General features: G+C 35.5%; 3 protein-coding genes and 1 non-coding gene across 4 annotated transcripts; 1 reads left to right on the top strand and 3 right to left on the bottom strand.

The window, feature by feature from the left end:
- The first annotated feature begins 364 nt into the window (after nucleotides 1-364).
- Nucleotides 365-436, top strand: TRNAG-UCC (transfer RNA glycine (anticodon UCC)). Its single transcript has one exon. It is a non-coding gene; the product is annotated as a tRNA-Gly (tRNA).
- Nucleotides 437-1,345: 909 nt separating this feature from the next.
- On the bottom strand, nucleotides 1,346-6,193 carry LOC104886822 (UDP-D-xylose:L-fucose alpha-1,3-D-xylosyltransferase MGP4). The gene is made up of 4 exons (XM_010671349.4): nucleotides 5,422-6,193; nucleotides 3,320-3,481; nucleotides 2,927-3,142; nucleotides 1,346-2,097 (listed from the first exon to the last, which is right to left on the bottom strand). Exons 1-4 carry the CDS (start codon nucleotides 5,896-5,898, stop codon nucleotides 1,888-1,890), a joined length of 1,065 nt encoding a protein of 354 aa, XP_010669651.1. The 5' UTR covers nucleotides 5,899-6,193; the 3' UTR covers nucleotides 1,346-1,887.
- A 1,854-nt stretch (nucleotides 6,194-8,047) lies between these two features.
- LOC104886830 (protein ABIL1) lies at nucleotides 8,048-14,133 on the bottom strand. The gene is made up of 9 exons (XM_010671357.4): nucleotides 13,628-14,133; nucleotides 10,963-11,045; nucleotides 10,281-10,431; nucleotides 10,082-10,181; nucleotides 9,852-9,944; nucleotides 9,675-9,759; nucleotides 9,485-9,537; nucleotides 9,089-9,192; nucleotides 8,048-8,615 (listed from the first exon to the last, which is right to left on the bottom strand). The coding sequence occupies exons 1-9, from the start codon at nucleotides 13,718-13,720 to the stop codon at nucleotides 8,460-8,462; spliced, it is 918 nt and encodes a 305-aa protein (XP_010669659.1). The 5' UTR covers nucleotides 13,721-14,133; the 3' UTR covers nucleotides 8,048-8,459.
- A 5,783-nt stretch (nucleotides 14,134-19,916) lies between these two features.
- LOC104886839 (hypothetical protein) lies at nucleotides 19,917-24,017 on the bottom strand. The gene is made up of 2 exons (XM_010671370.4): nucleotides 23,464-24,017; nucleotides 19,917-20,704 (listed from the first exon to the last, which is right to left on the bottom strand). Exons 1-2 carry the CDS (start codon nucleotides 23,805-23,807, stop codon nucleotides 20,206-20,208), a joined length of 843 nt encoding a protein of 280 aa, XP_010669672.1. The 5' UTR covers nucleotides 23,808-24,017; the 3' UTR covers nucleotides 19,917-20,205.
- Between the last annotated feature and the right edge of the window lie 468 nt (nucleotides 24,018-24,485).

The raw sequence follows: 24,485 nt of genomic DNA, 5'->3' as shown, positions 1-24,485 counted from the left end.
TATTCTATCACTAACCTTTTTACCTTTTCTTTTTTCCCATTTCACCAACCAATCTGTTGATGGTCTGACTATAGTAATTGAAGCTGGTCTTGCTCACGTTCGTGTAAATTGATACTCCAAGCTTCAGTTGTTAATGGTGGGAAGGTCAATTGAAAAAGTTTCATTATTTTAACAATATAGAAATAGGAAGAACAATGGAGGAGGGAAGATATATGGGGTCTTATAATTAATTTTAAAATTATTTCTTGGTATTATAAAATCATTAATAACCCATTTCCTCATTGTTTAGTTGGGTAAGAGTTCTCAAAAAAGTTAATCCTAATGATCGTATTTTTAATTTTTGAATACGTAAATGTTCAACAAAGCGTCTGTAGTCCAACGGTTAGGATAATTGCCTTCCAAGCAATAGACCCGGGTTCGACTCCCGGCAGACGCATTTTGGTTTTTTTCCTTTTGAGATGCAACACAATTAATGGAGTATAGGGAAGGTACACAAATAACACAATCACTTTTCTTTTGTGTTATAATATTACATGGAAGGTAGTCAAGTCTCAAGGTTACACAATTTTACTTTTGTATGGAAGGTACACCATTCCACTTCTCATTTTATGTTATATGGAAAGTATACTAGTTCTTTTCTTTTGCTAAAATGTTCCTTAATCAGCATATAATGAAAAAATCTATAGTTCTAATCCAGATTTCTCTTAACCGTGAGAACATCAAGATTCACCCTATCATTATTGAATCTGATTCATCAAACGCCATCAAAATGATGCAATGAAGAAATGAGAAGTTCTTGATATTTGAATTTTCAATTGAGCTTCATAAGGAATGAAATGAGAGGTGGCGTAAATTTAGAAATCATCCACAAAGTAAAGATCACAAATGTCGTTGCGGATGCTTTAGCCAAGCAAGGCTTAGTTAGAGATGCGGATTTTATTGCTTGGCTTTGAAAGATCTTATGCCTATCATAGTGTTGATGTGGGTGGTGTGTTACTGCCCATTCATCTTTTCATGTGCTAGTTTCCCTTAATTGCTTAGTGATTGATGTAAAATGAACACTTTAGTTTTCATTCCAAAAGCGTAATATATAAGATCCTACAAATTATCTAAAAATATATATATGGAGTTCTATTTTGGAGAAGAGGGAGTTTTCTGGAGACTCAGACAAGAAAAAAGACTAAACAATCATATATTTCACTTTTTATATGAAAGAAATACAATATAACAAATATTTTCTTCAGCATAAAATATATTCATTAATCAGCAATTCAGCATACAATATAAATTATCAAAGAGATCAGGAGTTCTATTGGAGAAGAGGAAGTATTTGGAGACTCAGACAAGAAAAAAGAATAAATTATCAAATATAACACCTTTTAATTTTATAAAAATAATACAAATATGAATAAGAATTAACTTTCTAAGAGTCACCACTCACCAGCAACAAAAGAGTCAGCTTAAATCTAAAGCCGTAGTTCCTCGTATCCTGCTGTACCATTTTACACCAGCAAAAACTTTGGTTGTTGTCGACAACTTGGCATCCCACACCCGAAAACAGGGAAGCAGTAGCGAGCAAGAGACAGAACAACGCCAAACCCTCATCAATAGAAACTCGCTTCACTTCATCGACAAAGAAGACAGTGGTACAATGGCTCAAGAATATTCGGGCATATGCTATAGAACATGGCTACTTGGCTAAAAATTAGTTAGCTAAATCTTTGTCGCATGAGTCTGGTTGGACATTTTTGTATCTTTACTCTGAGGGGGGCCAAATAGACTTGTTCTATCAGCTTAAATATTCCGAAGCTCAGCCATGATGTTGTCATTGCAGATGCAGTTCGAGACTAGGTTTAGCACTAAAAAAACATATCCCATGCCTTCTTCCTATAGCTTGCCAAGTGGAGACTCTGAGGCATAATCATCGACTAGCCAGAGGCCATAGTCATGGAAACGCTTAATCTTCTTTTCAAATCCAAGGATGTAATTGTTATGGATGATGACGTGCGAACCTTTGGTTTCACGGACCCATGTCTTGTTCTTGAAGTACAAACCTCCGGTTGGGAATGCAGACTGAGGGAGCAAATACATATCCACCTGTTTGTCAACATTATAGAATACAGCACAATAAGTGACTTTGACTGGGTATCTCAGCGAAAGTTTAGCCAGCTTGATAGTAACAGATTAGTGCATCTAATCTAAATGCATAAATGATAAGTATATCACAATTTCTCTAAATTTTTATTTTTATTTTTGGACATAAGTTTATATTGGATGCAAATTACGACGCTTTGACTTTTGCACTATTCATATACTAACCTTGACCGAGAATTTTTGACTAATACTTCATACAATAAAACCAATTTTAGCATTTAAGATTTTGTTGGGATTTATTTCAATGTATATTTACAAAATATCAACTTTCTATAACATTTACTAATAGATGATTAAAAATATTTATGCTCAATGTTGTGTGTTGGCAAACGTGAAAGTCAAGTGCCCAATTAACATAAAATGGAGGAAGTATATGAATGAGATTTCACATGTTCTGGTAGCTATCTGTTTCCAATCTCCAAGAACCAATCGACCAAGAATGGCTGTTCAAGTATAGCTATAGAAATACCCAGAAATACAGTGAAGAAGTAAGAACAGGTATAATACAGAAGAACCAGCAGAATACAAGTTATTATATTTATGCACTACTTCTGATTTTGTCTCAATTTTTAGACCCTAACCTTGACAATTACTAAGCAATTATCACATATAATTTGACTAGATCTACAATTTGATAATGATTAGTTAGTGTCCTTTAACCTTAATCCATTGGAGTAAATACCTGCTAAAAAATTGAACGTTAAGCACAAGGGAAGAATAATTTGGATGCTGAAGAACAAGGGAAAGGGGAAGGTGCCTAAAACAAACCCACCTGTTTTTCTATCTTCATTAAAGCCCAGTTAAAGGCAGGCTGGTCATTAGCTTTCTTTGCTCTTGTCCATGGCTGTTCTTGTAGCTCTTCGAGCCACTTTCTCATAGCCAACTTCGCACCGTTTGTGGGGTGCATGAAAATCATGCAACTACAAACATAAGGACGTCCCTTTTTCCCTGGAGGTGGTAAGGCATGGGAATGGTTCAGAGGCTTCACCTAGATGTAGAAAGTAGGAGTAACGATTAAAACTACAACAAAGAGAAAAGTAGTATTCATGACAGTCACTTAAGAAAAAATACACATTTTGACCATCTACCCAGATCTACAAGCTATTTGTCAGCAGGAAAACAAAAACATGCCCAATCTAACAGCAAGATAGATCCGCCTACATACCGCAGCTACATCATCCATAAAGTATATATCGTGGTTTCCCTCCAAATAAGGAAACGGGTCTTTCAACCAAACCATATCAACGTCATTGTACATAACATTATATCCAAGCTCCAAAATATTCAAAAGGTGGCGAGGCCTCCTAGCCGTAAAATTGAAGAACCCCTGCACAATTGAACGGGTGTTAGTCATAATCATACAAGCACGTATGAACACCCAAGAATAGTACAGGCGAGATCCATGTACTAAAAGAATGTATTTTTCAAAATCCAAGCAGGAGAACAACAAAAAGTTGGAGCTGAGTATTTGTGTTCCATGTAAAAATCATTATAGGCAATGAGATGAAAACTTGATCCTAACAAGCATATATATGTTTGCCAATGATTTGACCATTAGACAAATCAATTGCATAGTAGAATGATGTGTACTCAACTGAATTCAGATCAATACTTCATAGAATTACCCAATACAATTTCTTCTAGTTTAGGTCCAAGGAGCGACATGAAAGTGTCAAACTTTAGGCAGAAGATAAAAAATAATCCACAGAAAGAAAATGGCTTCGCAGCAATTGAGTTGGAAACTAAAGTAAAATAGAGGCTAAGTACTTTCCCAAATACTTCTAAAAAAACTAAATGCATTATCAATTAGTGTAAAGGGTTGCTCAAATGACTTGAGAATCAATTACGACAAAATTTCATCATTGCGAAGTAAGTCAAATTGCCAAACATTTTTTAGGCTAGCCACAATAAGGACATGTACATTCTATCAGCTTCTCATTGTCCCTGTTTACCCACTAGTTGAGTCAGCTGACCTTTGTGCTAGTTTCCCCAAACACCTTGTTACAGACTGAAAGTTACTTAAAGGAAGTTTATGCCAATACAGAATCAAAGGTAAGGATCAAGACAAGTTACAGTAACTAAAATGGATTCGAATATGAGTCCTAGACTCTAGACAACATATTAATCAGGATCCTGATACAATACAAAAAGATATGGAAAGAGAAAAGAGCTTTTGAAACAGGAGAAAGTTCGCCTGTGGGGCTTTCATATACTTGATGAAAGCCTGACTACTATAACTTTAAAACCTTATAGAAAAGCCTTTCGCGATGAATTGATTCTTCTACTTCAGAGGTAAGAAACCGACACACTTTTCAGGTCTAATTGTATTATACAATTTTCACTGTCCAACAGGCCAACAATCTATGGAAAAGCAATCCATGCCTTTGTCTCTATCTCTGACTTTCAAACTCTGCCCACAAAAGGAGGGTCGTTTGTGATAGTTCAACATAGTCAGATAGGTATACTATTTTCTCTAATTGCTTGATTAAGTTATAAGTAGAAGAACTGATAGGTGTTGGACTACAGAGATTTGTGTATCTAACTCTAGAACGAATAATATCAAGCCACGCTTGGAGTAAGGGAAGTCATTCAGGGGAAGTTATCAATCTTGGAATTCTATGGAAGGAAACTATAATGTAGAGTATTTTGGAAAGGCCACACATTACTCCTAGATGTGGAAATTTCCCTGCCCCATCCTACGGTACTCTTTACTCCTACACAAGGCTATGCAATATAGTCCTCCACCAAGTTCTAACGATCACTACCACTACTACCACCACCACCACCACCCCGACCCCCCCAATTCTTATTAATGCCCTAACAATCAATTCACGTGTAAGAAGCAAAACAAACCGATGGCGGTTTTTGGATCACCTCTTATAACCTTTGTGCATTCTAGCGTCCATAGCTCAAAGCAGAAACCAGCCCCCTAGTGATCAGCTTACTCACAGTGACCAGGTAAACTTTGAGCACAACTCTCAATTCATATCAATCCCAAGTGAGGCCACACTCGAACCGTAACCAGTTTCAAAAGCCTCCTCATTAGCAAAGCTAAAGAGTGACAAAGTTTGACATACAAATGAACAACTCCCAAATCTCCATACTCATGATACCAACATAACATCACAATTAATTCTCTAATAAAGCAATCCATATCAATATATTAACATCAATTTCCCATAAACAATCTCAAATATCTAAAATAGACAAAATAAAATCCACAATACAACAAACAATATGATAAAAATCTCAAAAGTAATAACATACCACAGAACCAAACTTGTGTGCAGAATGAGATTCAAGAACTGGGGGAATAAGCACAGCATGACCAGGCCACTTTTCATTAACTTTATACAAAGTATTATAATCTTCAGCAATAACCAAAACTTTATCTTGATGTTTTTGCCTAGTAACACTAATCAACCAATTATTCAAAAAATCCAAGTAAGGTTCACTAACAATACAAACAATCACAGTCCCATTTTTCCCAACAAAGGAAACTGCTTCTTTAAGTGAGTAATTTCGCCATTTTGCGAAGTGGGTATTTGAGAAAAAAAGAGACTGAGAAAGACCCATATAAGGGTAGAAAAAACCCAGAATTATGAGGAGAGAGAAAATGAGAAGAAGATTAGTGCGAGTTAGGAGGGAAGAAGGGCGTTTAGTGAGGGAGAAGAGACGATGTGAAAGAGGGTATGGGTTTGTTAAGGGAGTTTGTGTTGATCTTTGATGGAGGGAGGCCGCCATTGTTAGTGGAGATTAAAGCTTAGATTTTTTGTGATTGTACAGAAGAATTTGAAGAAGAAGATGGAGAAATAATTGGAAAATGTTGTGGAAGTGTGGAATCTGGGTTGATTGATTTTGATTTAGAAGAGGTTTAATTTGAGTGAGGAAGTTGAGAGATTAAGCATAAATGTGATGGAGGCATGGAGCAGTGGATCTGCGTATTGTGAGGTGTGATTTGATGTTGTAGCAAGAAATTGCAGTATTCCACCGAGCACTCGAGCTAAGGCAAGCTTTTCTAGTATCTCTAGATCTTTTTTCCAATAATTTCTACTATTATATATGACAATAAATGTCGGACACAAAAAATAAAATAAAAATTAAGGAAGGCTAATTACGTGCTTTACTTAGATATAAAAAATTATGATTATCGTATCTCTTTGTTATATATAAAAAAATTTATGTTTTTGCACGCATACAAGACTATCAGTTGAATCTAAATGATTGACTAATTTTCAACTAAGGATTATTTGGGATAATTCTAACTATGAGGGTGTGTTTTTGGAATGATATTGAGTGACCAATAACATTATACTGGTCTTCTTAATTTGTACATTCATTTATCTCGTTTTTTTTTTGTTATCGAGCTAACTAGAGTTTGACTCATAATTATCTTACTTTTTAAATTGATTTTTTAGGTTATTAAATTATCTTAACAAGACACTCCTTGTAATTATGATGGTTATAAAATAAGCCATTTTTTTTTATGAAAGATATTATTATTTGATTATTCGCAACCGTTTAGATTATTTATGTGAATTTTCTTTTTTCTTTTCGCAATTCTTTTATTAGACTTAAACTTTTATTTACATATATGTTTTTTTTAATAACGCCGAGCATTTTAAGTCTAATAGTAAAAAATTGTATATCATAAACAGTTTTAATGATCAGACCTTTACTGAAGACACACTGGAGGATTTTGGTTAGGGGTTCGAGACTTCAAATCCCACTAAGTAAAGGTCACTTGAAGGAAAATTACTCTTACAAGTTACAACTTCCCTTCCTTCCAAGTGTCTAGACCTCTAGGTTGGCCTTGTACGAGGACATCCCATAAGTTATTCATATTACCAAATAAAAAATAAAAAATTGGAGGATTTTGGTCCTACATGATACTTCACTATGTTTGTATGTTACACAGTGATACTATACAATTGGGGCCTAGATATATGATATATCCCTTTGTAGTTTATCTCAGAGAACTGAAGTTGAAAGACTATGAAATACAATCATGTATGCAGTATGCTGTTGGAGAAACCCGATATGCTGGCGCCATTATTATTTTAATATCTTCATAGCAAAGGAGTAAAATCAAGGAAACCTTTAAGTTATTTCTTTCAAGAAGATGGCTATTTTGTTAGATATGTTAACTCCATTGGGTATAGATAGGAGGATTTTATACAAATTACGATGGTGGACCTATATATGATTGTTAAGGCTTGGGCACCTATTTATAATTTTCATGAGGAGGTTTCATTAACTAACCATCATATTGATTAGTCTTTACTCTGTTAATAACATGTCTGGATGACTTTGCTTGTCTCAGTTAATTTAGTAACTTTTTCGCTGCTGCTGTAGTTGAGCACCTGAATCCTGCTTTATCAGAATAAAGCTGATTTCTATCTGTTATTGAATTTCTCTTACAATACTTACCATCTATGTTACTCAAACACGAATTAAGTATCTACTCGGATACGGATGTCTAAGTGTCCGACTCGGCTATTTTGTAGAAAAAGGTCAAGTTTTTAGTTTAAAATGAAGTGACCAAGTAAAGTGTTGTGTCGGACACGATACAACACCCCGTTTTTTGAGGTAAATGAAGGTGTTGGAGTAACACTGCTTACCATGACGGTAGACCTTTTAGATGTCTAGTGATCACAACAATTTCACCATCGATTCCCCTAGTCCAACTAGAAAAGATAATTGAACTCCAAAACATGTCCTAGAATTACCAAGTAGATGACCACAAAACAAGCTGGGGTTTTAGCACCCAGCTGTACAATATTGCTTCAAAGACCACCCAACAATTCAAAACAATGCATCAATATTATTTGCTCATCAAATCTGATAATTTCGTAGATTCCACAATTGTCATTTAACATGGCAAAATTCATAGTATTATCAACTACTGAACAAGTGAACATATCAAATTTCCACATTGTTGGATAAAGAACACTGACTAGTAAGGAGCCTACTTTAAAGCTCCAAGATATACATGGTTATTTCAACAACAGACTATCACATTATTAGATTTACAGGCATCTGGATGCCACAGATCAAACAATATTAGGGTTACAGGAGTGCAGAACGAAATTATTTTTTTACAGAAGAAATCAACTGTTAACTATATCTTTCATCTATTAGTAGGACATAAACACCACCTAGTTGATAAGCAAAATAAAAGCCTCATTCAGGTTCCAGTGAATTGATTCAAGGGTTTTGTACTTCTGATATCAGATAATAGCAACTCATAGAAACTCCTTCATGATTGAGACAGTTGGTAATCACAAAAACTTCTCGATTGAAAGTTAAGCCACTTTACCAGTCCTGAGCTTTGGTGTTTTCTGCTTGACAAAGAAAGCTGACAGCATACTTTTGTGACGAACAGGAGCCTTAATAATTGCTTGCCGAGAGTTGTCGAATGACCTGAATGGTGTCACGACCTTGGAGCCTGTCACAGGATCCTGCAAGATTATAATATATGTTATTAAGTCCAATAATTTATGGATTGTCAATTTGACGAATTGAGTATTATAAATAATTTGTACACCGATGATCTCAGAAAAAGCTAGAGTATCTATTGTTTTCTTCACTGGGTGAAGAAAATACTCTAGCAGGGATGCTTATCCAAACCTTTTGACCTCAGAGAAAAAAAAACAACTGAAAAGTTGCAAAGGCATATAATACTGGGTTTTCTAGACTGTAACTTAATGATTCGCAAACTGTCACAAATATTTAATCCTACTTTTGGTGTTGTTGCAAATCTTGGAGCATGATATACAGAAAACAACATGCTATATGCTAATGAATTAACATGGAAATCATTTGAACCTTTGCAGATATATAGACTCCGAAAAGTAAAAGGAGGATTCAAATTTGATATGTTTCATAATGGTTATAGAAAAACTAAATAGCACATCTAAAGTTCTTTTGTTACCTTAGGCACAGCACCATATGGTTGCAAAGAAGCACCCACTGGATTTGCACTAGACGGCTGTGCATGGATCCCCATTGACTTAGCTCGGATACCATCCTCATCATCTACACAAGAAAATTTACAACATAAAATTCATTGATTGATATTAGCCTGCTCCCTCAGTCCAACCTTTACTGAGCCAGGCCTTTTGGGAGTAGGGGAGACGGGTACAAGAATCTCCAAACATCCTCAATCCCCCACAACCCCCCCCCCCCAAAAAAAATAGCCTCTAGTAGGGGTTGAATCCCGTGACCTCCAAGTCATGAGATACAAACCTTAGCACTACACCAAGTACTACTTGGTGCAACACAATAATGTTATTGCTGCAAGATGGATGAATAACCTGAGTAAACATACCTAAGAGCTGGAATACAGCAGGTCTAGGAGAAGCTTTTTGGACTTCAGAGCCACTGCAAAGAAACAGGGGTATAACAAAATATAAGCATTTTAAGAAATTCTACATGAGCTTGACTGAGATGATTATTCAGCGACACATGATAATAGTATCTCTTTATTTGGTTACAAGTCAAGGGAGTATCATACAAACCTGAAAACAGTCTTATGACTCCCTTTTAGAGGAGATTTTGTTTCAGAGCCTAGGTGCCAAGAAAGAGTTTTTGATCCAGGTGAACCTGAATCATTTAACATAAATACAAAATAAGCACATCGAAGAGGGAAGATGCTAGCATTTAAATCCTGTTGCCTTAAATGGCAAATCAAGTACCTGGAGGATGAACACGAGGCCTCGCCTGGACATGCATTTGTCTAAGATCTGTCTGTGCAGCAGGACTAAAGTGTACCTTCTTGTTGACAGAGTCTACAGCAGCATAAAGCAAAAGGGAGGTGCCAACATGTAAGCTTTGTCAATTACAATACAACAGAGAAAATGTTGACCAATATCCAGTATTTGAAGGGTGCAAATAGAAGTTCTGGCAAAATGACAAAGTTCCTTACTAGGCAATACATAGCGCTTGTGATGTCTTGGAATGATCGCCAAAAGTTGCTGCTGCCTAAGGCCTTCCATCTCCATATACGTATGGCAAGTGAGCACTTTCTAATGACAGAAAGTGATGAGTTCTAGCAAAAACAAAGAAAAAAAAGAAAAGCTTGCGTAAGGGAAGGGGAAACTGGCATCAGGAGCCACAGACCATACCTGATTTAGACATGTTACTTTCAGCTCTGTGGTTGACAACTCTGAAGACTGTTGCTCAAGAAGGTCAGTCAATTTGTAGGCAACTGTGCCCAAGTGGTCAACAGCATTGACAAGGGCGCGTACAGTATAATCTTTTAGGTTATCCAATACCCTGTTGCATTATTAATCACAACCTTAATGAGGAAATATAACAGAGAAAAGTTCCAAGTAGACACCACATAGGGGAAGGATAAGATGATTTTGTAATACATGCTGAAAGCCTAAACTCCGTGTTCAATGAGAAGTTGAAGTGATGCCGCACAAAGTTTAAGTTGCTGAGATTAAGCAAATAATCAGGTTTTTACAAGACAAGGATTATGGCTCCACAATACGTATAAATGTAACCTAAGACCGAGGACTATTTCACGACCCTTTGAGATTGGCTCTCATAAGTGCAGTTCGCGCAGCCCAAATTCATAAAGTAACTACTGTTTCAAATGGATCCAAGACTTAACTTTTTACCAGACTATTGATTACAGTTCTAGTCAGAATGCAAATTTGTGATCAGTAAATTCTACTCTTGAGGATAAGGATAGGTTAGTGTTGGCAGGAAATACGGATATCTAGATGACACTACCTAGTAAAAGAACAACTGATAGATTACACAACAAATAAACAAAGAATATGGGAACTGTGACATTACATTTGTTTCTGCTCACTGTGAAGATAAGATTTTTCACAATAGTCAGCAGCAGAGTAAAGCTGCGGTCTCAGATTCTTGAGTTCCTGTCAAAAATTGCAAGAAGATTTTTCAAAATTAAATAAGCAAAATAACTTCCAGAAATTAAATCTAAAAGAAAAGATCTTAGGAAGTCAATGATGAGCTGATCCAAGACTCGACTACTTAGATATTATGGCGACTATTGAGCACTACTGGACTACACATTGGGGAAGTTTTGTTTACTCCAAGCTGAATTTCTCAACCATTATTTTCTTTTACACATTAGTCAATATGAGTTTACCTGGTAGTACCAGATTCCTAATGTCATAACGCTAAGTAATTGCAGACACATTATAAGTTGTAGCGCCATTAATAAGGACCTCAGGGCTCAGTCAGGTCCGTAGCCAGAGAAAAAAAAAATTAAGCACATCATGTCCATTATGGCTAATGTAATATCTTTCTGTTATAAAGTAGTAGGTTATGGAGCAGTTCACTCTGCAATTACTTTCCACCAGGAAAAAACTCCTTTTGAATATAGTTCCCCACTTCTATATTAAATTGTTGTTTAGCTAATCAAGATTCAAGAGAAATCTAAGGATTTTGCTATATCGGTCATAACTGGGACAATGGGTGAGGAGAACATTCAGCATATATAATTCCCATGTGTTGCATAGTAAATATAACATTTCTATTCAAATTATTATGAGCAGAAGTTGAAAGACCTCAGTAAGAAAACACAGAACTTTCTTCATCCTAGTGAGATATTCCTGGCGACATTTAGAGTCTACGACACTTTCAACTCAAGATTCTAAAGATAAGTGATCTGAGTAATTATGTATCACCCATCATGACTTCTTCCCTGGAAGGGAGTTATATAAGTAAAGCACATGGGTCTAGAGGATGAGAAAATATGCCAAAATAATTGAGTTATCCTTTGTTATATGAGAAGAAGTGCATCACATTCCTTGCTTATTAAATTTAAGACTTAAGAGGTCATCCTGCAGTTCCACTCATGGTTTTACATCTCTAACTTAGTCGCGATAGTGATGACGGTCGCATAACCAATTGAAGTAGATGGTTTTGTGTATATAGCTGTCAAATATCACACGCTAAGCTCGAAAACCTTTACAATGCAGTGATGCGGCCTAGATTTGATACTATGGTTCCTCTGAGCATCTTGTGAAGCACTATCAAGGATCAACATCAAGTCCCTCCACGAATACACACTAGATAAGTTTGAGAGGGATTTGACAATCAATCAAAGACTTAAAAAATCCTCTCTGCTTATAAACAAAATAAAAAATGAGAGATAGATTCAGAATCTAGGTAATTCAGCCACCCACTCCTTGGCTGGCCCCTCTTAAATTACACACCTAAAGCCTTCGCTTTCTAGGTTATCGTATGCAAAAAAAAGAAACATGTAAATGAAAAGTTGACTGAATCAAAGCTTAACCAATTAGCCAACAATCAATACAAGAGCTACATTAAGTTCTTAACCAATTAGCCTGCAATCAATAGAAGAACTATCAGCTACATTAAGTTAGATCTATAATCCTTACAATACTCATTCCATCATATCTTATCACACTCAGTGTACATTTGGTAGGCAGTATAAATAATAATAATAATAATATCTAATTTGATTAGGTAGTATAGACCTTCCCTACAAAATGTGATGTAAGGCATGTTCCACAGCAACTTTTCAAGTAAAAACTTTTGAAGGTCTGACCAAGTCAGAACTCTTATAAAGGTGAGAAATGATGTTTAATAAAAGTAACTTTCAATGATCTACGTAGTGTTTTTTTAAAAAAAACTACATAATGAAGTTAGCTTTTGAAAGTAGAATATAGTTCTTCTTTTTTTGTTGTTTCATTGAAGCAACAACTAGGTTTACAAAACACTACCCATTCTATAAGTAGTTTTGACAACCAACCTCTTACAGCTACCGATAACAGCATTCTTGCCAAATCGGGCCAACAAACTCACAACTCTTACTATCATTCAGTATTGCCTACCAGACGGGCTATCCATGTACTAATGTAGCCTCCTAAATGCAACAACCGTTGTTCATCAAGCTCTTCCCGACAAGTTCACACGCGGAGCAACCCCAATCCCCTAGGATCGCTCTTTTCACCCTTTCTACCTATGCATTTGCTTATCTGGCCATTCTAACATAGCTCTGAAGTCAGAACCAAGTAAGCACCATGTGCAATTCACCTTATAACTTCAACATCTCGATGCGAACAGATGTAGAAACACTCAACAACAAACCACAACACAGCCAGCTCGTTTCTACTAATATCTTCAAAAATCGGCGTCACTCACAAATAATTCAACTGTTCTATAACTAATTTGTATACAGTAAGCACGCAATATAGATTTTTAAGGAAGCACCTCCAATAGCTCCCTCCACCATAAATACAACAATATCAAAATGTCCAAATATAGCAACTATAAATTTCACAGCATCCACATAATCCTCCGAAAATTGAATTTCCTTCTTTAAAAAGAAATTTGCTCACAAATTAAGTCAACGATGACCGAAAAAAATCAATTTAAAATATATAAGATCAAACAATAAAACATCACAAGCAAAAAAAAAGCATGAAATCCAGATCTAATACAAAGAGAGAGAAAGAAAGCGAACCTGTAAAGCCTTAACGAAGTTCTTGCTACGTTCCATGGAAGCTTCATCGAAGGTCATAGGATTAGGCAGAGCTTTAATTTGCTCCACTTCCATTTCCGAAAAAAATCAAAGAAAATTGAATTCACACCTTAAACAAAACCGTCAAAACCCTAAAAACGAAGAAATTCGAAGAGAGAGAAAATGGAGCATTGAATTGAAATCAAAAATTGATTAGAACAAAATGTGATAAAGTGGAAAGCGGTTGATTAAAGATAGAGAGAATGTTTTTGCAATAAAAGTTAGGTTTAGAAGGTAGTTTTAGAGAGAGAAAGAAGAAAGATGGAGTTAAAGAGAAGCAATCCCCAGGAAAATGAGGGGAAGGTGGGCGTATTTATTACAGGGGAAGAGTGAGAGAGAAGAGAGAGAGAGAAAAGAATGGATAGTGTTGGTGTTGTGTTGTATTCGACGGTGGAGTGAAGTGGAGTGGAGGTGGTTGAGTTGACGATCTGCTTGGCCAAAAATACAACTAATTTAAACTGTCTACCTCCTTGCTACTTGCTAGTCTTTCTTTTTCTCACTCTTTTGACTACATCATTGACTGTGGAGGATATGATGATATATTGATGGAATAATTGATATGGTTTCGAGCACAAAATTAATTTGTCATAATTACTCGATCCATCAAATAATTGTCCTAGTCTTTTTAATTCATTAACTTAAACAATAATTTTAATTATATACTCCCTTTATTGAGGGGCGGAACATCACGGGGACCGGTGGGAGTTGTGGTCTCAGCCAACTTTTGGATTTTCCTAAAAGTTAAGGTTGAAAATGTAACTTTTTTAAAAGATAAAATAGCTTAATTTTTATATATGGCCCCCTCTAAAAATACAAATTATATTTTTGATCCTCTCTAAAATATTTTTCTGGTTCCACCCCTGCCTCTGTCCCATAATATAGTGCTTGTTTTTTTATCCAGTCTCTAAGACGTAACTTTGACCTTTAATATCTTCAATTTCGTATTAATCAAAAATATAAAAAGTTGATATTATGAAAGTAACGTTGAGACGAATCTAACAAGATCACACATGAGTAGGTTTTTTTGTATATGATAATGAGAATATTTAGTCAAAGATTTTAAAATTTGACCGATCAAAAATGAAGTAGGCATTTTATTAGGAGACGGAAGGAGTATTAGGAAAAATTGTTACATTTTAACATATTAAGATGAAACTAGTAGTTTACTACGAGCTAAGTTGTTGATTTGTAGAAGTACGTAATATTATTGATACATATATGTTGGTGAAAATATATTGTCAAAAAATTATGAGTTCTACCTTAAAGTTGATGTGGCAATTATCTCAAATTCTCAATATGGAAGAAGTAGAGCCATAAAACAAATCAAAAATAAAATTATAGTGTGTAATTTTAAGGAAAACATGATTGTAGCATAATTTATTGTATCTCATAATGACTTGGGACTATAATATTATAACATTACTAATCTCTTATTTACACCATTATAGTCTAACACAATTTTGCACACATGCATTATATAGTTAATTTCACTTGGAAGATACTACATATTCTATTGATTTAACATGTTATTCAACTTGGAACAAATTGTTTGCAATAAAAAATTTAAACCAATGCATAATGATATTAATACGTCTATCAATGTTCCAATATCGACCTGAGTAGTTATAAGTTATTTTTTGAGACGCAAGGAGTGTTCAACTGATAGCATCTCCAAGATCCAAGGGTATGATATAAGATTGAGTATTTTCACGTAGAAAGATTATGATGATACTTTACATATTGCGAAACAGTTGTACCTATTAAAGGCATCATAGTAATTTCCATGTTTACATATAAGTTATTTTGCACAATATCAATACAATAGTAACGATTGCATAAAAAAAATAGTAATGATAATATATTGACATAATTTAAACCGAATTCAAGCAAACTTATTGTTGCGTGAGATTGTGAGTTATATTCTACTTGATATGTGTGCTGGTGCCCATAACCTGCCTCTCCTTCCCAAATGACAGTTCAGAATTGTTCTCGTATGCATGGATGTACGAGGAAAATTCCAAGCATATGAACTATGTAGTGCTATCATCCAAGATGTAAAGTTAAACAATTGAAGAATTTTATGTGGTGCTATCTGCTATCATCCAAGAAATCAAGTTAACAATTAGCTTGAAAAAATTCACGCATGGCTAATGGCTTATATATAAATATACTCCATTAATTATATTTCTTTTGAATTTTTACCCCTTTTCCTTTTGTAGTGATTAAAGTAAAATCATTGAATATGGAAAAAGGAAGTCGAGTTCACAGATTATGAAAGTTGTAATGGGTGCAAGATTGCATGAAAATAGGAAATGCGTTATTTGTGAGTTGTGAAAATTCAAAAAGCGGAAAAGAGAATTGTGAGTTTGAGTTTTTCTATTATGGAATGAATTTACGCAAAATTTGTCTTGCAAGGGAGAAAATTAAAGAGGAGAAAAAAAAAACTTTCATTAACATTTATTTCCCATCTTTTCTCCTGAAAAAAAAAATGTAGTTTTGAAATCATCATTTAGTACAAAATTTTATCTTTTTTGATGATTCATGACTTCAAAGTTATTTATTTATTATTTTTTTAAGAATTGGTAACAAGAATTCATCTGAATTACCCTCGCACAAAGTTTCCACTAGAGGTCCATTACAAGCTAGACACCTCCGCTCTCCTCCCTCCCCTCTTAAATCTACAATTTAGTACATTAGCCATTTGGCCTTGTGATGTTGAAGCTATAATGTATAACTCACAACACATATGAGTGTCCCACATTGATAAAAGAAGAGGGATGAGTTCACTCTATATTGCAAAGGAGTTACTCCCTTTATTGTCATGTGATTTTAAGGTGAAATCTCCTTTGTCTTATAAAGTAGACTCTTTTGGGGGAAGGAGGGGTGAAATTTTACTTTTATGTAAGGCACTCAAATTTGTTTACAAGTTTATCAAATTTATGGCCCAACTGTGGCTACATGCCTACATCTTATTTTATCTCACATGTGAAAGCCGAAAGGGTATGTTTAACTCTAGTCTGGAGCAAAGTCTTACAAGAAATTTTTGATAGTCTTGGCAAAGACTCAGGGATATTCATCAAATATAATGGAGATAGTCTTGAGATGGGTTTGGATAATCAAGACTCCACCCAAGACTATTGATATGGGACCCATACTTTCTAGGCCACCAAAAATCTGCCATGTGTCTTTTATTTTTTTCTTTGTAAAAATTTGCCATATGTTAAATTTTTGGTAGATAGTATGGATGGAGTATGAGGGATAATGTATAAAACTGGAGTAAGTTTGGAGTGAGTCTGAAAAGTAAAGAGTAGGTAAAAATTAGTGGAAAGCTGATGTGGCACGGTTTGAAGTTTGGATTTAAATCTGAGGGATAAACACACCCTAAACTTTTTTACCTGATCTGTTATTAGTGGCAGTGGCATTATACGCCTGGCTATAATCATTCCATTCTGATTTTTGACGAGGTAAAGATTAGAAATAATAATGACATACATATTAAGCTCAAAGATCTGAAACTCGATTGCCATTGAGTGTTGAAAATCAATATTAAAATGATGAAAACAAATCACTTTTTGAGATTTTTATGTCCCCTTTTCTGCCATGTGACCCTCCGCCCTCCACTATGACTCCTCCATCTTAGGATCTTCAGTTCTTCACCAAAAAGTCTTAGGATCCGAGGCAAAAAAAAAAAAAAAAAAAAAAAGTCGACGTTCCTGCTTGGATTAAATTACTTCCCCCTTGCAATACTTGTTTTTACTATTAGGGGGTCAAACGTTACACATCTTGACATAATTTTCAATTATTTCTTAAAAAAAAACAAACAATATTTGTTTGTTTCAAATCAGTTTTAAGTTATAATATATGTTATAGCACGAAGTTTAAAGAGATAAATTAATATTAAGTTATTAATTATTGTTTTAATAAAATAATAAGAAAAATGATATATGCAGTACTAAGAGTCGCATATAAGAAGCTAAACATGGAAACATTAAGGAATAAATAAGGATAGTTATGCCAATTGACATGTGATTGTGTCATAGGTATTGTTTGACAATTGGTTGTTGGCTGTTTTAGTTGGCTTATTTGACTGGCTGGAACCATTGGCTGTATGTATTGGCTTTTGAGTTGGTTGTTCAAGCCAGTTGTGTGCATAAGTGTTTGGTAAAATTAGTTGTGGTTGTTGGCTGTTTATTAGAGAGTTTGTGGGCCAACAAGACAAAAGTCAATCCAAAAAGCTACTCCAGACAGCCTTTTCATTTTGGATTATAAGCCAATTTTTCAGCCAACCAAAAAGCCAATAACCAAACACTTTTTTTGGTTGTTTGACCAAATTGAAAAGCCAAAAGCCAATGAAAAAGCCATTTACCAAACCTGGCCTATAGATTCCTTAAACTATTCTAGTAAAAGTGTCTAATGCGTATTTACAATCTTAAGAGGTGCATATATCAAAACCTTAATAATAGTAATAGAAATTAGTATTTATGTATTAATGTCTATCTACCCAATGAGTGACTGTCATCTCCTTATTTGCCATTGATCATCAATTAAAACAATAAATTCATATTGTCTTAAGTAGGTCTATGTCTGATCAATGAGGAAATTTCACTTTTTAGGAGTTAGGACAATGTACTTTAAGAATAGTCCTAATCTGTTTGATTTTTCTTTTTTTCTTGGTGCAAAATTCAAATCTGTTTGATTGAATGGTAGGATAGTTCTTTCTTGATAGAGTATGCTAACTGCTCGACCAACCCACATGAAGCATGGTCATTGATCAAAGCCCAATTCTTTTTATAAATTTGAACTAATATTATTTGTAAGAAAACTATTAAATACTTGTGCATAATTGATTAAGAGCACATGTAGAAAAACCTATCTCTCTATTTATTAGGCATTTTTCACATTTGAAAAGTTATGAAAAAACCCTAGCATTCTCTCTCTTTTTCTCTCTCTCAAACCCTAGCCTCCCCTACCCTTTTTTCATCAATTAGGAGCTGCCATGGATGTTTTCATCCATGGTATGCCCCTTTTTCCCTTTTATTTCCAGTTTTTAATTCATTTTCTTGTTTTGTTCAATAAATTAGTCTCTCTTTATGAGAGTTTCTCAAATCCTGTTATGGGGTTTTTAGTTTCTGTTTTGGAAATCTCCTTCTCCCCTATGGGAGTTGTGAGTATGGTTTTTTTGTTTTTAGGTATGAGAAATTATTCTCATTGGTTGAAGTTCGAAACTCAACATGAAGTAGATGTGATCATTTTGGCCCGGCCCGTTTTTGGGCCGGGTTTTGGGCTGAATTTTTCGGCCCGCGGCCCGGGCCCGGCTCGGCCGTATTTACTTTTTTTGCTTTGGCGGGCTTTGGGCAAGCCAAAAACGACTTTTTAGTCTATTTTTTGGCCCGGCCCGTTTTGGCCCGCAAAAACCCGCTAATTTATGCCCGAAATAGCGGGCTTTGGACACAGAAATTCGGCCCGCAATTTAGGCCCGGCTCGACCATTGGGCAAAAATTTTTGGCCGCGCCCGGCCCGAACCCGGCCCATGATCACCTCTAACATGAAGGTATTGAAATCTCGGATGCGGTCAACCTGACTCGATCAAGAATGTTCTTCCCAAACTATATCAGAATGATAGACTTCCTCATAAATAGCTGCTTGATTCAGCAAATACAAGAGGGTTGTGCTGTATTGTTCGATCTGGTTCATTGTAGTTTCTTCGAAGACGGCTTTGATTTAGTCTTGTTTAATTGTATCTTGTTTTACTTTAATACCTATTGTAGATGTCGTTTGGCCTTCAATTAATGAAATTTCTCTTTCAAAAATTTTTTTTAACATTTGATGAGCGGTAATGGTGATAATGTAATAAATTAATATGTACTTTTACAAAAACTAATCTCATGATATTGTTAGTAATGTTATTCATCCCTAAATAGAATTACCTTTTTTTCTTCATGAAGTTGCATCAGCGTAGATACTAACATGGAACTTCCTTTACACAATTAAATATATATATATTAACAACAATTTATACAGGAGTACACTTTTTTTTAAGGTAGGAAGAAGACGCCCTAACTAGACCAGAACCCTACACAGGTCAACCCGACCCACAAGGCTCCTTGGGAGTAGGGGAGAATGGTAAGGGGAAATCCCCACCCCCAAAGTGCCTCTAGTGGGGTTTATACAGGAGTACACGACTGCCAAACAAATCAGAGGAATAATGCACATAATTGAACAGGGACAAGGATGAACTGAAAATTCAACTTTATATTTGAATATATACAAAGTTTACAATAATTACAATACTATGTCATGCTTCATTACATATGAGCAGGTGGAGAGGTCTTGTTTATACTACAACTTAATCAGGCTCCAGCACACTGCAGTGATTTATTAGTATACAACATAAAGGTGTATGCTTTTTCCTTCAAGAACCAGAAACAAAAACTATTATAACTCTCCAACGCTCAGGATGACCAAGCTCAATAAAGGTCTAGACATTCAAAAACTAACAAAATTTACTTATCAACAAAAAGCTATGATCTCTGAGAAGTTTCTGCCTCATGTCTATGTGAAAGATCCAAGGCAGAATTCAAGTAATGCCTTACAGAATTTAATTTTCCAGCAAACGAAATGGGTTCTGTGGAAGAAGAAGAGATCTCGAAGCAAGTAGGCTTTGGTGTTGAAGGGCAACTAAGTGACAAGATCAACTCCTGGACAGAGAGAACCTGGAACTTGCGAGGGGAGTTGAGGGCAATGTTGTCAACTTTATGAGCATAAATCTTCCCATTCTTATCAAACTTGTACTCTGAAACGCCATCGAAACGACCACGGCTTTCCCAAGGAACTCGTGGGATTCCATGGACAGTCCAACGAACCAAGATGACATTCTCCACAGGTTGCCAAACACTAATAATTTCAATCCACAAAGCCCTGAAAAATATTTTTCCATGGAATCGCAATGCCCAGAAGATTGATTTGTAGTTCTCAATGCCAGCAAAAGTATTCAGGGGATCTTTGAACACGATATCATCCCTGAAAACAGATCCAAACAAGAATGAAAAAAAAATATAAATGTGATCAAGGACAACATACACAATTGAAAAAGGCTTTTTTAAGGCCTAAAAACCAATCACTCTCTTTCCAGTTCTAACTTATCCAATCAGCATTAAATTTATAAAGATAATTAAGAATATTCCCAACTATACTCATTGTTTATTTAAGCACCCCCCCCCCCCCCCTTCTTTCTCTTTTGACAGGAAAAAGAAATCCCCCTTTTAGTTAACTGGAATAACAAAAGAAATGTCACAGCCTATGTTACTTGAACTCAAGTACTCATGTCACATTCAAGTGTTTGAATCAACTATTTAATAAATAAAAGAAATGATATTGGCAGAAAATAAATTGTAGAAGTGTTCACAGTCCAATTAATATAGGCCTCAACTTTATGTATGTTCCCCCAAACTGGTCACTTATGATCTTTGCCTTCAAAAATAGGTAAATTCTTAACAGTATCAATTTTCTTGATGACCCTCCACCCATGATGACATGATCCATCAAGCTCCCCACCTCTGCCAGGCTGCCACCCCCAACCTCATCACCATCTTTACCTCCTCTAACTTAATGACCTTTAATCTCTGAATTATAATTTATATGCTTTCGAATAGGTTATTCAATTTTTGGTGTTGTGTGCATAATCCAAAGATGACGACACTATCATCATATAGAACTAATCAGATTGCAGCCCCCTTTTGATTTTGCATGAGCATGTGAGCCTCCTCTACCCCCCCCCCCCCCGGTTTTCATCTCTTATCATCATTATCCCATATCATCATCATCCCACTCCTCTGTTTTGTTTCGGAAGAATTATCCCCTAAGTCAACCCAATCCATTATATCATCACCGTTCCCCCTTTTCACTGTTCGCACTCAGCAGCAATTTTTAAAGGCCAACCCACCTTATCGCTCCAGATTCAGGGAACAGGCCAACAGCTACACCAAGATTTCCAATCAGTTCCAAATTTTCAGCCCTCTTTCTTTCTATTTCTCCCTCTTATTCATTTTCAACAAAGTTAATAGTCAATTCTACAAAAAATTGCCAACTGGCAAATAAATTTGCACCACCTACCCAAATACGCAGCACCTTCGTGATAGAATGGTCCGGTTTGTTTGGGTGGCGGTCCATTGAGGGGAGAGGAGGGAGGCAGTAGAGAGAAGTATATTAAAAAAACAGAAGGCAATCAAAAATGTGACAAGTCGATGTTACCGCTAGACCGATTACTTTAGCCTCAGGACGGGGAGACAACATATGAAGTTGAGCCTATTCCCATAGCAAAAGGTGGAACTGATTAATCATTAATGATTACAAAAGGATGAACATAGTTCAATCTTTCCATTAAAGAACGCATACTATGCTCATGTCAAACACGCAAATCAGCATTTACTTTAGCAAATCAAGGTAGCTCAACGTAATCTCTTTCTCGCAATGTTCTGCTTACACTTCTATGAGTTATACAGCTACGCCGCATTGATAAGTGAATAAGTCGCAGTTGAAAGTAAAACCCAAGCAAAAGCAATAGCAACCCTATGTTTCACTTAGAGTTTCCCATGCTTTACTTTAAAATGTTACAAAGTAATAATATAGAAAGTTTACAATTACTTTGTGCCATCAAAGATATGCAACAATTGCTTAATTTTAGCATTTCTTGCTGTGCATCTTTTATCAGCAAGGCCAGATTCAAATAAGTGGGTGGGCAAATGAATAAGTTGTTTAGTTGAAGTTTGCCTAATATTTCTACATTAGCCTGTTTGGTAGATATTGGTGGCAATTGCCATCAACTTAGAGGTAATTTTCCGAAGAAAATCACATGTCAATGTCCATAGTAATGACCCCAAATACCTCATTTTCTGCTTTGGCAAGAGACTTTTTGTACCGACATACATATATACTAATTGTTATTACCATCATGTATCACCGACTACCACACAGGCCAATTTTGACATGACATCTCAATCTCATACTAGTCAATAAATCTAAGAATGAGCTAATTGCTTCATGTTTAGTTGAAGAATAGACCTCACAATGTTGAGCAAATTTCATAGTTCATAGTTCTAATTTTAAGTTTTGACTTATCGAGTCGTACGCAGATCAAAGGCAGGTACATGGGATCAAATTAAATAAATTCCCAAAGCAAATTTCATAGTTCATAGTTCTAATTTAAAGTTTTGACTTATCGAGTCGTACGCAGATCAAAGGCAGGTACATGGAATCAAATTAAATAAATTCCCATAGCTATTTCAATCCACATGTATCAGATGAAGACACAAAAAACAGTACAGTATCCAAAAAAAAACTAAAAACAACTTCATCCGTTAACCAATATCCATCAAGCAGCATAAACATAAAAATCATAACAAAACAAAACAAAACTCACAACTTCAAACAAAAATCATAGTAGAAAAGCATTTAAACAATCAATTACTTAAACAACCAATTCAAACAAACAACAAACAGTACAATCATTATTTCACAATCACAACAAATCATACAGAACCAAATCTCCCACAGCCAAAACAAAATCACAAACAATGAAATAAAGTTAACTCCGGCGTCATTTATACAAGTTAGCTCCAGCGTCAGTTACGACACTCGCTGCACCCAGTCCAATCAATAGGTTATGGTGTTTCGGCTACTAGTCAAAGTTGGTGGTACTGGGTGCATCCGCGCCATAGTTTGTGGTATTGAGGCAAATTTTACCATCAGTAGAAAACATAGAGACAATTAAAGAAAAATACCTGTAAATATCGAAACTGAGCTCTTTGCAAAACAATTCAGGAAATTCCTCGCGCAAACAACGAATAGCATAACCCATATTAAGATAATAATCTTGTTTTTCTTCATCTTCTTTCTTCTTCTTCGGGGAAGAAGACGACGCCGTTGAGCTGCTACTGCTAGGCTTCACTGGTGCAGAAAATTGACCATAAACCTTAGCATTTGGTTCAGGAGATGTTACTTTCGCACAAACCCTAAATTTAACTCTGCAATTTCCATTGAATAATTTGCAATTGGAGATATCGAGAGAATTGACAATTTTAGGGTTAGGGTTTGAGAAAGTGTTCGTTAGTCCGAATGTGGACATTGGGGAAAGATGAGGTTAAGGGAGTGTTTGGCTGGTCGGAGAAGATCTTTTTCTTTTTTTGAGGGAGAATGTGAATTGGAAGAAGAAAAGAGGCAGGAGAGAAGGTGAGAGGAGGTGTGTGCAGCTGTGAACCTGGAGAAATTTGTGGATAAGGAGATAAGTTTATGGGGATAATTGGGGTTGTGTGACTTGTGAGTTGTGATTACCTTTGAAAGAAAAGTATCCTTTTAAGAAAATTTCAATTTTTTGTTTTGTTTTGATTGAATGGATTTGATCATTTGAATGCCATGCAATAATTAGCATTAATTCATTTTAAGATGAAAATCTTAATTATCTATAGGTTGTTATTATTATATGGTTATAGATGTGACTATATTAATTACTAGGTGGCTTAGTTTTAACTTTTAAGGTTTTTTTTTTTTTGGTGAACCATACCCGGTTTCCGAAATCCATTTTTGGATTCGACTAATCCGGATTCAAGCCGGGTCAGGCCCCAATTGGGGGGAAAGTTCTCCCAACACACTCTGCTGCGTTCCCAGGACTCGAAACCGAGACCTCTGGTTAAGCTAGAACAACTCCCTTACCAGTTGATCTAAGCATGTGTTGGTCCTTTTAAGGTTATGTATTACAGTATTAGATTATCCTTAATTCGTACTGCTATGTTGTAGTTTCATACAT

This window comes from Beta vulgaris, chromosome 1 (assembly GCF_026745355.1).
Source record: "Beta vulgaris subsp. vulgaris cultivar EL10 chromosome 1, EL10.2, whole genome shotgun sequence".
In the NCBI taxonomy this organism is placed as follows: Eukaryota; Viridiplantae; Streptophyta; class Magnoliopsida; order Caryophyllales; family Amaranthaceae; genus Beta; species Beta vulgaris.
Note: the sequence above shows the minus strand (reverse complement) of the source record. Positions and strands in the feature narration are given on the sequence as shown.